This window comes from Pinus tabuliformis, chromosome 1_1 (assembly GCF_031772625.1).
Source record: "Pinus tabuliformis cultivar Carrire ecotype Pingquan chromosome 1_1, CPIR1, whole genome shotgun sequence".
Classification (NCBI taxonomy): Eukaryota; Viridiplantae; Streptophyta; class Pinopsida; order Pinales; family Pinaceae; genus Pinus; species Pinus tabuliformis.
Window position 1 is genome coordinate 81,558,632 of NC_142297.1, and position 16,722 is coordinate 81,575,353.

General features: G+C 38.5%; 1 protein-coding gene across 1 annotated transcript in view; it reads right to left on the reverse strand.

The window, feature by feature from the left end:
* LOC149211675 (Exostosin family protein) overlaps positions 1-16,722 on the reverse strand; it is a 131,451-nt gene that overhangs the window by 85,713 nt on the left and 29,016 nt on the right. Inside the window, exons 2-3 of the mRNA XM_089391571.1 lie at positions 9,102-9,248; positions 8,699-8,763 (exon numbers count right to left, since the gene is read on the reverse strand). Of these exons, the coding sequence (XP_089247697.1) occupies positions 8,699-8,763; positions 9,102-9,248 (212 nt within the window). The remainder of the gene's footprint in view (positions 1-8,698; positions 8,764-9,101; positions 9,249-16,722) is intronic.

Genomic DNA, 16,722 nt, shown 5'->3' on the forward strand with positions numbered 1-16,722 from the left:
TACCTTATTCACCTCCATAAGAATCCTCAAGTTTAGCTAGAATTGTATGTCGCCAATGCCCTCCAATGCATTCCTAGTGTTATCACCAAGCTCCACATGTAGATCTCTATTCTTCTTGGCCATCTTGGTGAAAATATCACAAGATCTCGTCATGTGACGAGAAGCTCCATTGTCCACAAAACACATACCTCTTGTAATGGTGCAAGAAAGGCAAGATACTAAAGCAAATTACTTCTTGAATTTGTCAACCAACTCATCCATCTATGCAAATGCAGTTGTTGTTGTCTTCCCCTTGCCTTTCTTCTTGTTTGGACATTGTCCGACATAATGACCAAACTTGTGACATGCAAAGCACTTGACTTTGCTCATGTCTTTCTTCCCTTGTGAAGATACTCCTCCACTCTGGTTTTGCTTGGCTTTACCCTTACCCTTTTTTGCTCGCCCAGCAAGAGCAAGGTTAAAGAGTCCATATTCATTGCATCCAAAGCATTGTACTTTGGACATGTCTTGTCTTCCTGTGGTTGATTATTGTTGTTGTTGAAGTTTCGATGAGGTATAAATCTTCCAAACTTTCCATTCTTCTTCTTCGATCTAGCAGCAAAAGCTTGAGACTTTTCATTGGGTTCGGTGTCATCTTTGGCTTTCAATCTTGTCTCTTCTAGAATACACAAAGCCCACAGCTCATCGAAATTTGGAGTGTCCTTTCTTGAATAGATGCTTGTCACAAAACTACTCCATTCTGAAGGTAAAGCATTGAGTATACAAGTTCAGAAACAACTTCTCTAATCCCTTGTAGTTGATCCTTCAATTGTGAGACCTTTATAAGATATGAGGCCAAGTCTTCATCCTTCGATAACCTTGTTTTGTAAAGTCGATTCCTCAAAGATATTTTCTGACCTGTGGTACTGACAAAATATAATTTTACCAACTTGTCATAGATTGCTTTAGATGTGCCCAAATCTGCAACAAGGGAATAAGATGATCTTTGATGGATTCAATGAGAATCCTTTGAGCCCTAACTTCTCCTTTAGTGTACTTGGCCAATTCTTGAGTCTTATCCTTCTCTAGTTTTGTAAATTTGCCTAGAACATAGTCCATGACTTCATTTTCTATGAGCACCAAATCTATTCTCTTCTTCCATGCTTGAAATTTTGATGACCCGTCGAGCTTGTTGCCCTTTATAACGAACAAAGTTCGTATACTCAGAGAAATACTTTGATACCAATGTAACGAACAAGTTTGTATACTCGGAGGAATGCCTTGATACAAATGTAATGAACAAAGTTCATAAATGCAACAATACACTCAGAAGATCCGATTTATGTAAATATCCATGATAGGATGAATAATATATTATATAAGAATTGTACAGAAGATATGAGATGATAATTACAAATGAGGGTGGGGGTCGGCTTATATAACTAGGTAAGTACCTCTTCACAAATAGTCGTGTCCTTAGAACATGCCTCTTCAATACTAACTATTAGTTAATTAATCGTTGTTTATTTCTATTATTATTTATATTATTTGTATTCTTTTTTATATATATTTTATTAATAACACTTTCCTTACAAAATGAAGTCATTTGATTTGAGGATTGAGATAGAGAATAATATAGTACTTGTCAAAAGAGTGTCTTGCTTGATGATGATGTCTTTAAATGTCTTGATGCTTCAAGATTTTCAAGAGACTTCAAAGATGTCCTAGAATGATGACTTCTAGGATGGCTGGTACAATAATATCTTCAAGCTGCTCCAAAGATGAATGATGATGCCTCCAAGAATGTAGATGATGTTTCCAAGAATCTTGATGCTTCTTAAGTGATGACTTCTATAGAGATGTCTTTAAAGAGCTTCGAAAAGAGAGATGATGATCTTCTTCAAAATAGTAACCTATAGCCTTCAATGATAGAAAGAGAGAGAGAGAGAGAAATGGATAGTTGATCTAGTAGTCTTCCTTTAAGTATTCTTCCTTATGTCCTCCAAAGTAGCTCTGATGAATGTCTTCCACTTATGCCAACAAGAATGATCTTCAAGTCGCCTTCTCCTCACCTTGGCTCTAATACCATGTTGATAAATCACTAGGGCAGCAATTAGTGTTGATTTCTCTTTACTTGGTAATTGTTTATGAATATGTGTTGGATTCTTATTGCTTTTATTATGTTCTTTTCATCAAACAATTACCAAAACTAAAAACCATGAAGATCACAAAAAGACAATGAACACAAGATATAGGCTCCAAGCCAAGGCAAAACCCCACAAGGGAGAAAACCCAATCAAATCTTCTATTCTTATAGAATAAGATCAAAGTGAGAAATCCAAGACCTCCCACAAGACCCAATTCAACCCTCCTTCGGTTCTTCCTTAACCAAGTCAAAGATAGTCAAACCTTTTCAAATCTTAGTCAAACCTAAAATTTCAGACCTGCAATCACTTTTGAAATTTTCGCCCTTGCAGCAACCCCTAAACCTTCACATGTGTAATAGATATTAGGGCAAAATCTTCACACGTGTGGCAGAATTCTTCCTTCTTTGACCCTCGCTCTATCTCCTTTGAATTTTGTTCTTCTTGACTTCTTTGGTGATTTTCTCTCTCTTTTTGGCACAGACTTCGAACTTGCTTGATGTTCTTCAAATGAGGTCGAATTGCACTATATACATACACACATCCAGGAGGTCGAATGGGTCCCTTTCAAGGCCAACTTGTCCAGGCAGGGCCGACTTGGTCTTATGGGGACAAAATTGACTATTTTGACTCAATTAAAATTATTTTTCAATCTCTTTTCAAAAGTTCAAATGGGACTTGACTCCAATACAATAAATTGACTCATGACAAATATTCTTTTGACATAATAAACCCTAGAAACATGAATAACATGCTTTCCCTTAATAACAATTTGACTTGAGCATGAAACCAATGCTTGAAAAATAAAATTTATTTTTCTTCTTTTGCTTTTTACATGCAATAGATAATGACATAAGTACAATGATAATTATGAAAACCGAACCTAGTTACATTTTCCAACACAAATGTCCACAGAGAGGAGACTGAATTTCAGGCTTGGGTCAGTCCACAGGGGGCCCAAATTACAAGCCCTAATTCTGTCCTCCCCCAGGCCAAATCTACTCCAATCACAGGCCGAATTCAGGCTGACTCTAGGCCAAGTTCTGTACTGGTAAAGAAGGCCGAGGTACTCCAACAAGAGGCCGAACTCTTGTGCAAAAGAAGAACGAAAATTGCTCCAGTGATAGCTCAATTTCTGCTCCAGAATATAATCAAAAGCTTCCAATAAGTTTTACCCCATAATAGAAACATAAACCAAAAAACTTGCTCCTTTAATTCACCTTAAGATTCATGAGATATGAACCTATTTCTTCTTCTACAGACCCAACTTATCTCTTGCTCCTTTTTTTGGATGAGTTGGAGATCAAATGGGGTCGAAGTATCTCTTATTTATACTGGTCAAAATGCTCCAAACAGGGACGTATTATCCTGGACAGAGCCGACTTGTTGAAGAATGTAACTAGGTTCGGTCTTCATAAATTGTACTTGAATCAAAATGTAATATATTTGTCAAAAGAAAGCAAAAAGAATTTTATTATTAATTGAATTGACTTGTTAAAGCATGGGTTTCATGCTTGGGTCAATTGTCTTAGGTCAAGCCTCCATTGTAGGCTTTAGGTTGTTGTCAAAATCAATTTTTGTTTGGTCAAAGACTCCTCCATCAAAGTCTCCTTGTTGTCGGCCTCAAAAAGAATCATCATCAAGTCGGCTTCCCTCAATGAACTCATGTCGGCCTAACCTTATAGAGACACTTCTCTTCAAAGTACTCATGTCGGCTTATTTACTATGGGGAACAACTATAAATAGGAGGGTATACCTCGCTCCACAGGTCAGATACATAACTCGCAGAAATTTCAGAGAGATGAATTCGTATAACCTCAGAAGAAAGTGCGGATTACAGTTCGGTATATATCACAGTAATACAGTTCGGTTCATTTCAAAAATTGGGTCAGTCAAGTCTCGGTGTAGTCACAGTACAATAAAGATGTGACTTCGCTATACTTTGCAAAGAAAACTTCAGTGGAATTAAGTGATAAAACTTCAGTACTCTACAGGTGATCAAGTTCGGTGCAAATCTCATATAACAGTGAAGATAAATTTCAGAGTAAGACAAATTCGGATCATCTTCAGAGATTGGGTGAAGTCACAGTCATAGTCATTCAGGCTCAGTGATATGTTTATGATCGAAGTACTGATATGTATAAAGGCTGAAGCATTGCTAAGGTCGAAGCAGTGATATGTATATGGGAAGCATTGATAAGGTCGGAGCTGCCTGTGGAGAGCTACTACTCACAGAATTATGAACTGAAGAAAATAATGCAAGGATGACTTGATGGAGGAAGTTGATCTGAAAATCACCCTAAGAGTGACCTCAGTTGAAGATTTATTAAACAAAAGGTATTACAGACCCATGCGCTGGTGTGTGTGTTCTGTGTTATTTAAGCAACGGATCGATCAGATTGCCAATACACAGAAAATAAATGGAAAGACAGCAGAGAAGTACAGTAAGCAACACAAAGACACAAGCAGTTTTTAATAAGGAGTTCACCCTATTCTCCAGGGCTACGTCTCCGGTCCAGCTTCAGTGGTGGCCTTGTTTTATTGTGTCTTCAAGCAGAGAAATTACAAATACAGGGACTCAATGCGAGTTCTCCTAAAATAGGTTTGCTTGGCAAGGTGGTTCTTGGATTCCCCAAGCCACTCAGAGTACACAAACTCTTGTTCTTCCTACCAGCTCCGTGACTCTTGGTCTACAGTGGAAAGAGCCAACTGTGATGCTCAATCCGGACAGATTCCTCTATGGGAAGGCTTGATTCCTCAAGCTCTCTAGTGCTCGATGCTGCCTGTGGTCAGCTCGGCCCTCTGTCTCCTCTGCTTGGCTTTACTGTTCTCTATGCTCAGTCCTCCTCTCAGGGTTCACTGTTCACTATCTCTCTTGGTCGCTTGGACTCTTTGCTCTCAATCTCTTGATCTCTGTTCAACTGTCTCTGTTCATGGCTTTAGCCATTCGATCTCCACGCCTGTTCAGTTCCTCTCCTTCCTGCATCGATTCTCCTCCCGCCTGTGTGCTTGGAGTTCCCTGTTCGGCGTCAGCATAAACGCTCAAGAAGTAGCCACGTGTCCCCATCGAAACAGCGCCAGCCTGTTCGTCGATTCGTTTCTTTCTCCATCGTGGCGGTCAACGGATTCCAAATCCCCTTTAATCGCGGCTTAATTCCCTATCAGTTCCGCTCTGTCTATCGGACGCAATCTCAGCCGTCCGATCTGGGCTCCTCCAGATCCAACGTCATACGCACGCCGAGCGCGGTTGACTTGCTCGACCGATAACGCGCGATCACGACGGTTTTTCTCTCACCTCCGCTGCCACGCGTCGATCGCTGAGTGTGATCGCTCCACTTTCTCCAAAACCGCTTACCATTCAAGGGCGCCCCAATCAAACCGTCAGTTTCCAGGTTGTGGGTCCCACCTTCGTACGATGGCGCTTTTCGTTTCTCTGCCCACGGTCCTCTGGCTCCCAACGTGACCAAGTGTTGAAGGCTCCACCATTTCAGCCCTGTTCGCCCAGTGAAGCGCTAACGCGCATCGAAAATCAGCTCCTTTTCCGAATCCGGGGCTCCCAGGGGCTATCTTGACCTTCTGCGCAGTCTCCATGGGCCTCGGTCAGCGCGCTTTGACCGAGGTCCTCGTCGTTCCGCGCTGGCTGCCATGGCCACTGGTTCAGGGTGTTTTCGATTGCTGTTTTGGATTCTTCAAGGATTTGTTTCGTCCCGATATAGTCATGGTTCTATGACAGTCATTTACGGATCCGATTTGGATCAGAAGTCTTGAGTCTAAGTTGTGAGGGTCTTTGTCATCTCATCTTTCGAATCTACAGAAGGAAGAATTTTGACCGGGTTTTCCCCTAGAGTGGGGTTTTGCCCTGGCTACGTGCCTACATCTTGTGTCCTCCTCTATTTGTTGCTTGGCATTAGTCTTGATGATAAGAAAAGATAAATTGAAAGAAAGAATAATAATAATGAAAACATCACAAGATAATGTCATAATAAGATAAATCATTTAACTTGCCACGCTTTGGATTTCTCAACATGACTTGGACAGTGAGTAAAATGATTGATTTTTTTACTTAGAAAATTAATTTCTCCCCAACGGAGGAGTTAGGGGGCATGTAATATCTCATTGGAAAGGGTTTAAAGAGATATTTAAGCCTATGCTACCCTTCTCCTCACCTAATCATCCTTTGACATCAAAAACAATTATTTTCTTCAACAATCTCCCATTGCTTTGACATCAATGACAATGTCTCGACAGTACAAATCTATACAGATCCTCAATGCCCGGAGATACATGCAGATCTGTAAGAACGTGCCCCTCCTCTTTTCTTGCACTTCCAAAGTATAAATTCGTTTCCAGTTGATAAAAGCAGAGTTAGATGGCCCTTTACTAATCATAATTGATTATGATTACAGTGTACTACATACTTGTTCCGCCTGTAAATAAATTTCTAAATTGCATGTTTCTATTGTTAGTCTCAGATCCCCCAGACTGATATCAGATGTGAAGATCCTGGCTCATGTTTGTAGAGTACCTTGGTTTATATCATGTAGAAATTTTGGATTTGTTCAGCTCTGCTATTTATGGTTAGGGGCTATATGCTTAAACGCCTTAGAGGACTTTTATTGCTATAGAATAAAAGGCAGAAGCTAGGTTGAATTCATAATAAGCTTGTTACGTAATTCAATGCATACAAATAGTGCAAATAGGCAATGACACTCTTGGAAACAGTGGGACATGTTGGTTAATGCTTTGCTTTGAAAGATGTTTGTTTTGAGCAGTCCACTTTGGAAATAGCCCATCTTGAATCACTGAAAAATAGCAGAACCTTGCCTCGGAGTAGTTCAATTATATCCTCACATTATGAGAACCTTATGGAGATAAATCTATTAGCATCCTATTGCAGCATTTAGCAATTGTCATTGTCATGTTGAATATATCTGCATATTTTTTGCAATCTTCAGAGTTCAGATTCTACTCTTGTCATCTATTTCATTGTAGCTTCTAAGATTAAGTATGTATGTAAGTTGATTGATACAAAGAAACTGTCTTGTTGGAGTTTGTAACAATGTCGGATTACTCAGAGCGGTGAAGCTCATTCCTTGAAGGATATTGAAATTTGTTTGCAAGAAATGGTATAAATGATTTTGTAATGTCTGAACAAAAGAACACAATTAAATATGTTTGTAACTTGTATAACAACCAGGCATCATCTGAAGGCCCTTTTAAATAATATAAAAACAGCCAATCTTAGTTCTTAGTTAAACTTAGGCTGAGTACCAATGCATATTTCTATCTCCAATTATTGCCTGTGCAATCACTGAATTCATTTGAGTTTCAAAGTTACCGTGGTCTCTGACTAAACGAAGCCATATGGTTGAGGACAAATCACAGTTAGGTGATGTGCCATCTGGGGCTGAATTTTATGAATTTTAACAACCAGAAAATTGTTCCGAAGTTGTTCCTTATATCACTCACTCTCAGAGCATTATCATGGTCCAGATAATGGCATTGCAAAACACTTCACAACTATCCTTCTGTTATGTTCTATTGCATTACAGCCTGCACTGCAGGGATGTTGTAAGTTGAATGACTCAAGGTGATTCAATGATATATTTATGCAGAAGGCTGCTAGCATTCTATTGCTGCCCATTCTGTGAAGCAGGGATTCCTTCTAAATCTATTTAAGGTTGTTTTCAAGAATTATGACACAAATATATGGTCACTTTAGAGCACAACTAGCACAAGTCCAAAATACTAAATTGTTTCAACAAATTTTGCCCTTGTATCCAGCTACCGAAAAACTGCCAATGCCAACGCTACATCTTCAATATTGAATTTCCAAGGTTACATTCAAGGCAAAATTCATTCTATGGTTGTTGACTCTAAATCTACAAGTTCATTAGATTGTCCTTTTCATTTGCATCATTTTTTCTCATAGTCACAAGGGTGTCTGCCTGCAAAAATGTGCCTGAAATGTGCCTTCCGCATTTGAATTGTCCAATTTAGAATGGTTGTCAAACTTTTTGATAGAAAAGTAAAACTAAAAATAGAAGGCTTGTCAAGTAACTTACAATTGACACAACTACCTCTAATTAGCCAAGCCAGCAAAAGTATACTCTTAAGTTGCAAGAAGAAGATATGTTTGTAATTTTGATATGTTCACTGATTAGGATCTCACCATATATCTGTTTAAGTTCCTATTACTTGACAAAATTTAATGTTGAAGTACTGGTCAAAATTGTGCTACTTATGCTACCTGCATCACGGTTTGCAACATACTTTCTATGCATAAGAATTTTATTAACATAAAGATGACTATCTTCACTGTTGTCAATTGGGTTTATCTCTGTTGGTGGGAGGAATGATTGTTATCCTCCCCACCCAGGTTCAATTCCTGCAAGTGACATGATGAGCTTTGTTATTGCGGCTTCAAGCCTTGTTGTTGAGTCTGAGCAGAGTCCCTCAAGGACCAAAATATGTATATTCTTCATATGAAATATAAAAATATTTCTCATGGAAAAAGACTATGTTCATTGTGATCAATGTCTGAAAATATTGATAAACCAAAAGAATGAAAATACCTTGGAAAGATAAATATATGATCACGCCCACCTGACCGGCGAAAATATGGCAGCTGTTCGAGTACCTGTTCAAACAAGGCAGATAGATGGAAACTTTCAATTATTCATGTGCTTTCCAGAAGATACTATCATATATATTAAAATGGGATGCAACCTTTTATTAACCAGTTTTATGTGATAATTGAAAGGTCAAAATTATCCGCTCCTGTTTAACCCTTATAGGGGTCATTGTCCACATACACAATATATACCCCAACACAAAAGGCAGAGTTAATAGGTATGTGAAGGGCAGGAGAGTATTGCTTTCAATCACTTTGAGTGTTCAGCCTACCACAAATCCACCATGCTCAGCATTTGAACATCCAAAATACAAAGAGTACGAGATGGTTGTAATCCTACCCACCTTGACATATGTTTGATTGATCTCTTTGTCATTGAGACGGCCCATCATGCGGACACATTTCACATATGATGGAACAAAAAAGAGTTGTGCCTCATCTTTATTCATTGTCCGAAAACCTGATTTCTGAAGAAGCTGGTGGACTTTCACCTGTATCAAGACATTACAAATATGAGAAGTCTAGAAAGGTCCCACAATCTTACAGGTATTTTATTTCTTATTGTTCATTTATAGTTGGGTCATAGAATGTTCATTTATATTAGATTATAATTTCAAAATATTTGTTGAACGTGGAAAAAAATGGAGACTTGATGATTACGACTTATTTTCCTTATCTTTATTATTACTTGTGATGTTGGTTGGTCTTTTATTACTTCTTTAATTCTGTTCATGAAGCAATCACCAAATAAAATGAAGATCACACAGAGACAGATTACACAAGATATAAGCTCCAAGCCAAGGCAAAACCCTTCCAAGGGGAAAACCCAGAAAATGCTACTCTTCTTCTTTAGAATCTGCTTACAAAAGAGACATCCAAGACCCAAAGACCAAAGCCAACAACCCCTCCAAGCCCCAAGCCAGCGCCACCAGAACTTCGATATTGCTACACTGCTACTGCAACTTCCACCCCTGCAACAAAATTTCGACCCTACAATTTCGGCCTCCTGCAACTGGTAGCTTCACAAACCCTAGCGAGAAAAGAGAAAAGATAAATTTCAACTTTTGTTGCCCTTCTTCGTCCTCCCGGTTACTCTTCTTCTCCTTTGCTATTGCAGATCTCATTTGCTTGAGTTGAGTGTCCAAATGAGTTGAATCACACTCCTTTATATAGCCTTACTTGAGGGTCGAATTCCTTCCTTTTAGGCCGACTTGATCTCCTCGTTGGGCCGACTTGGTCTCAGGCTTATCCATGGCTTTTTCTCGATAAAATAAATATTTTCCTTCATTACAATGAGTCCAAATGGGACTATGATACATGACCAATATTATTCTTTATCCTAGAAAGACCTAGAAGACCTAAAAGCATGAAGAACATGCTTTTGACTCAAACTTGAGTATGAAACCCATACTCCAAAATAAAATATAATTTCCTTTTCTTTCCTTTTTCTTTCTTTATAAAGAATATGCAATTTCATGAATACAATTACATCATAATGAAGACCAAACCTAGTTACAATTTTCAACACTCCCTCTTAACTAGGGAGGTATTCATGGCACTGTCCCTGAAGGCCTTAACTTGGACAAGTCCATGCTTATTTATGAGCATTATGCTGGGAGGCTTTACGTGAGCTGCCACACTACCTCTCAAGGTACATACCCCATCTAGATGTCTACAAGGTATGTCCTTTTAGGACTATTCTTATCTTGGATTCCCAAACCTAGATCCTCAAAGAATATCAGTCCTCTTTGACTACTCTTATCTTGGATGCCCTACCTCATCCTCAAAGAGTATCGGTCATCAACTTCTTTCCCTGGATTCTCCAATCCATAAGAAGTTCCAATCTAGATGCTTATCCAATCCTCTAGACTCCATTTTTTCTTTATGTCCTTCACTAAGACTTACGGTTGTTAGTCCTAGTCTAGTATTTGACCCATAAAGACAAGATATCACTCCCTCTTAATTAAGGAGGAGATATCCCACCAAACCAAGCTTACCTCTCAGGTACTCAAGCTTCTTGTTTGGTAACGCTTTAGTCAGTATGTTGGGGACCTGTTCATCTGTAGGGCTCTACGACCCTATCTCGTACCAAGCTTTTGATATAGTGGTACTTGTTGTTTATATGCTTAGTCCTAGGATGAGACACCGAGTCTTTTGTCAATCTTATGCAACTCTCATTATCACAATGTATCCATGTAGGGTTGAGTGGTCCTTCAAACAAGTCTGATAGCAACTTCCTAAGCCAAACTGCTTGCCGACAGACTTCGCTTGTACCAACATATTCAGCCTCAGCACTGCTCAAAGCAACTTGAAGCATGAAAACTTAGAAGTCTATATTTATCTATGTATATATATATATATATATATATATATATATATATATATATATTATTAATTGTTGAATGATGATTTAGCCTTGGGTGCCTCTTGGTGAATGGGCATGATCTTTGATCATGCCCTTTGCCTATTAAACTAATAATTACAACTAACTAATTTTTATATAACATTGGCTTCCTCCCAAAAAAATGCTTTGTCCTCAAAGCATGCTAAACGACGGATGTTGTTGACGAAATGCTTCAGTCTCCCAAGAAGCTTCTTCTTTTGGTAAGTCCTTCCACTTAATCAGGTATTCCTTGATTACACGAGATCAGAGCTTCTTTTCCCTAGTGGATATGATACCTTCTGGCTCTAAAATGACCCTTCCTTCATCATCTAAGGACGGAAGTGTTGTTTGTGTTGATTGATGGTCACCAAGTTCCCTTTTAAGGCAAGATACATGGAAGACGTTGTGGACACAGCCTTTATCCGGAAGGCTTAAACTATAGGCAACTTGACTAATCTTTTTGTTGATCTGGTATGGTCCATAGAACTTTGGTGCCAATTTATTTTTTCCTTTTTGTTTTAAGGACGGTTGTTTGTATGGCTGGAGCTTGACAAATACCCATTCTCCAACTTCAAATTCTCTCTCGGTTCTGTTTCGGTCAGCTTGCTGCTTCATACGATTCCTTGCATTATTTAGATTTTCTTTTAGAGTTTGGACTACTTTTTGGGTTTCTTCTAACTGTTTTTAACAGCTGACAGCTTCGTCTCGATGATAGCAAAGTCCTTCCATTTCAAAGGTTCATAACCGTAGAGAGCTTGAAAAGGAGTCATTTTCGCTGACGTGTGGTAAGTGGAATTGTACCACCATTCAACAAGATGTAACCACTGAACCCACTTATTTTGTTTGTCTGTGGCATAACAACATAAATAGGCTTCTAAACATTTATTGACAACCTATGTTTGGTCGTCCGTTTGAGGATGGTAAGTTGAACTCATGTTGAGGTAGGTTCCTATATGTTTGAAGAATTCCTTCCAAAAGTTACCCTTAAATTTGGCATCTCTATCGCTCACAATGACCTTGGGAAATCCATGTAATTTGTAAACATTTTTGCAAAATATCTTAGCGATTTGTTTTGTTGAGTCTAATTTCCTCATTGCAATAAAGTGAGCATACTTGGTGAGTCTGTCGACTACTACAATAATTTTATCCTTACCATCAGACACGGGTAAACCTTTAATATAGTCCATTGATATTTCCTCCCATTTCTTATTCGGAATGTTTAAGGGATGAAGTAGTCAAGGTGTCATTATATTTTCATTTTTATTCCTCTGGCATTTATCGCATTCAGCTACATATTTTTGAATATCACTGCTCAATCCCTTCCAAAAGAACGACTGGTGTGCGTTATAGTAGGTTTTAAAATATCCTACATGTCTGGCTGACAATGAATCATGCGACTCTTTGAGAACCTTCGCTTTAAATTTGGAATCTGCATTCAGATAAATTCTTCCCTTCTACCATAGAATATCGTTCTTCCATTCAAATTTTGAATTTTGGGGAAGATTATTGATTATAGCACTTGTTTCTGGTTTTTTTACATATTCACTTCTAATCTCATTAAGCCATTCGGGCACAACCACTGAAATTGCGAGTAATGATGGTTCTTTGTCTTTCCTTGACAACACATTAGCTATTGTGTTATCTTTCCCTTTCTTATGTAATATATCCATGTCAAAGGTAGCGATTTTTTCTATCCATTTTTGTTGTTCTGTAGATAGCATTTTCTGTTGGAGGAGATGTTGAAGACTATTATGATCTATTCATATTAAGAACTTACTTCCCAAGAGATATTGTCTCCATTTGGCTAATGCGTGCATAATAGCAAGCATTTCCTTGTTGTATGTAGACTTGAGACGTTCGTGCTTATTGAGCTTTCTGCTTTCAAACGCGATTGGATGACCATCCTGCATTAGTACTGCTCCTATGCCAAAACCCGAAGCATCACATTCAATTACAAATGGTTTTGAGAAGTCTGGAGTTGCCAATACAGGGGCATTAGACATAACTTCTTTCAAATCTTCAAAACACTTTTTTGCTTCATCATTCCATCAAAATGAGTTCTTCTTTAGAAGGTTCGACAGGGGTACGGTTATATGGGCATAATTTTTAATAAATCTTTCATAATACCCGGTTAATCCTAAGAATCCTCTTAGCTTAGAGATATTAACTGGTTTGGGCCATTCCCTTATGGCCTTGATTTTATTAGGATCCACTTTTACTCCTTCATGGGATATTATGTGTCCGAGATATTCTACTTCTTCCTTCCCAAAGGTGCATTTGGACTTCTTGGCATAGAACTGATGCTCTTCCAATAGCGTAAGAACTTTCTCCAAATGTTGTAGGTGCTCCTTCCAAGTTTTATTGTAAATTAAAATGTCATCAAAGAACACTAACACGAACTTCCTTAGATATGGCTTGGAATGTTGTTGGTGCATTGGTTAACCCAAAAGGCATTACTTTAAATTCGTAGTGACCTTCATGTGTTCGAAACGTAGTTTTTGGTATGTCTTCCAACCTTATTCTGATTTGATAATACCCTGACCTTAAGTCCAATTTTGAGAAATATTTAGCGCCATGTAGTTCATCCAACATTTCATCGATGAAGGGAATTGGGAACTTGTTTTTAATTGTTATTTTGTTTAGTCCTCGATAATCGATGCATAACTTGAACGATCCATCTTTCTTCCGCACCAATACAACTAGAGCAGCATACAGACTTTTACTTTTTTAGATGATGCCACACTTTAAAAGATCTTGGATTAATCTCTCAATTTCCGTTTTTTTATGATGTGGATATTGATACGGTTTGATGTTGACGGGGTTTGATCCTGCTTGGACTTCTATTGTATGACCGATTTCTCTATTAAGAGGCATTTTCATGGGCAAGTCTTGTAATACCTTTTCGTGCTTCTGAATTACCTCTTGTACTTCTAGTGCTTCCTCGCTGATCAATTTTGACGTTAACATTTCTAATTGGTGACATTGTACTACATAGGCTGGTGCTCCTCTTCGAATCATTTTCATCATTTGGGATGATGATACGATTTGATTCTCAGGTGCTTGGAACCCATATAATTTGTATTTCTGCCCTTCCCATTTAAATGTTATAAACTACTTTTGATGGTTGGCAGAGTAAGTACCGAGGGTTTGTACCCATTGGATACCAAATACCACATCCACTCCTCCTAATGGTATCGTGTAGAACAGAGATTCTAAATTAAAGTCTTGAATCTCCAATTTCACTTTATGGCATTTCTCTACTTTTTCAATTTTTTTATCGTCAGCTACCATAACCTTCATGTTGGCCATGCGAAATGTGAAAATGTTGGGTCTCTTCGCCATGGTTGAGTCGAAAAAAATGTGGGTGCTATCGATATCAATAAGAACCATTACATTGTTCTTCTTGATATGTCCTTTTAATTTTAATGTTTGGGGTTGTGATATACCTGTCATGGCCGATAATGATACTTGCAGAATGCTCTCGTCATCTAGTTCTGGAGAGAATTTCGGGGAATCTTCGATTTCTTCTATGTCTAATTCATCACTATCTGAATCATTAGTTGCTTCACATTTATACAGGTTTTTGGTCTCTTTTCCTTTAGCACACCTATGTTTAGGGTCCCATTTTTCACCACAGCGTTTGCATTTGCCCTCTTTCATCCTTTGCATTTCCACGTTAGTTTTTTCTCCTTCACGAAGATGTGGTGGAACATATTTTGTGTTATCCGTATTCGTAGACTGGGGAAATCTTCATCTCGAATATACTCTTTCAACCTTTGACCACAACATCTTGTCAAATTTCTTTTCAGCAGCTTTTGCTTTTTGTCTTGCTACTTCTATCGACGTAATGTCATGAAGCTCAAGTTCTGCTTGTAGATGGGGTTTAAGTCCCGAGGTGTATGATTGAATGAGACGAGTTTCTGATAATCCAGGTACTCATGTTGCTAAAGTCTCCCATTCTCGAGTGTATTCATCCACATCTCCTTTTTGTCGCAATCTGGTGAGTGTTGAGAAGAACTCTTCTTCCTTGACACCTTGGAACCTTTTAAAGAACACATCCTTAAATTTCCTCCAACTGATAGCAAGTGTCGTCTTCTTCCACCACATATACCAATTATATGCTTCGCCTTCCATTTTCATGGAAGCATGCCTGATCTTTTCGTCATCATTGTCAATATCGTAAATCTCGAAATATTCTTCTGCTTTATTGAGGCAAGCAACACTGCATTTTTCGTTATCGTCGAATTTGGATAGCTTGACTTTTGCTCTTCGTTGATATGTCACTATCGGTGGAGTGAAAAAGGGGTATTGATTTGAAAACGACATATTGGTGTATGGATTCCAGAGCTGCCTATTTTCAAAATTCGTGTTACTATTTCCTTGATTAGGTGTGGAAGATGTCTTTGGGTACTCGGGTTTCTCATGCGCGTCTGATGATTTTGACAAATCTGGAGAATTGAGATGTTGAGTAGCCTCATTATTCTGGAGTATTTCATCAAGTGTAATCTTCAAGCTAGTACATATACAACCCAACATCACCATAGCTTGATCCACCTTAACTGAAAGGTTTGCCTGATCCTTTTTAAATTCATTCTTGTTCTCCTCGCGCTGACTCTTGATTCCCTTGGTTGTGTTATGGAGCTCCTCGATTTTATCGCCTTGTCTGGTCACCTTAGTCTCAAGGTCTACTAGTCTCTTATTGAAATCAGCCATTGAGCGGGTCGAGGTGGAGTATATCTATCTAGCTTAACTCTTTTTCTTAACTTGATCCTAATATATCTATATATATATATATATATATATATATTTAACAATGTAATATATATATATAATTAAATTATATAATATAGTTATATAAACATTAATTAAAATTTATATAACTAATCGTATATCATTTGAGTTGAATCAGTGGTCAGACAAATAGTCAACAACCACGTCGGATGGCGATTCGATTGTGAAAAGACTTGGCTGTTGGGACTCAGGATTCGAACGTTGCAACAGATAGTGATTGCGGCCAAGAGGCAGCCCGACGGATGGGTCACGATCTGGACGAGTGGACGGTGCAGGTTGACGGAGAAGAGAGGGAGAACAGGATAGGCAGTTATACGAAGATGGGGTTGCGACCAGGGATCGGTAAGGTATGACGAAAAAGGCAAGTCGAATGTGGTGGTAACAATTGGCAAAACAGCGGACAGGGGGGGTCGAATGACACAGCGAATAAAACAACGCACAGGGGGGGTCAAATGACACAGCGAACAGAACAGCGGACGGGGGGGTCGACAACGGACGGTGACAATAGGTAACCGGAGTGCAACGGAAGTGTTGGAATGTTGCACTAGATGACTGAGTAGAAGAGGTCATATGTAGCAAGGACGCCAGCAATCGAACTTGCTTCGATACCAAATGAAGCATGAAAACTTATAAGTCCATATTTATATATATATATTTTATTAATTATTGAATGATGATTTACAGAGTGAGAGGCCCTGGCTTAAATACAGCCTTGGGTGCCTCTTGGTGAATGGGCATGATTAAACTAATAATTACAACTAACTAATTTTTATATAACACAATTGTACCCT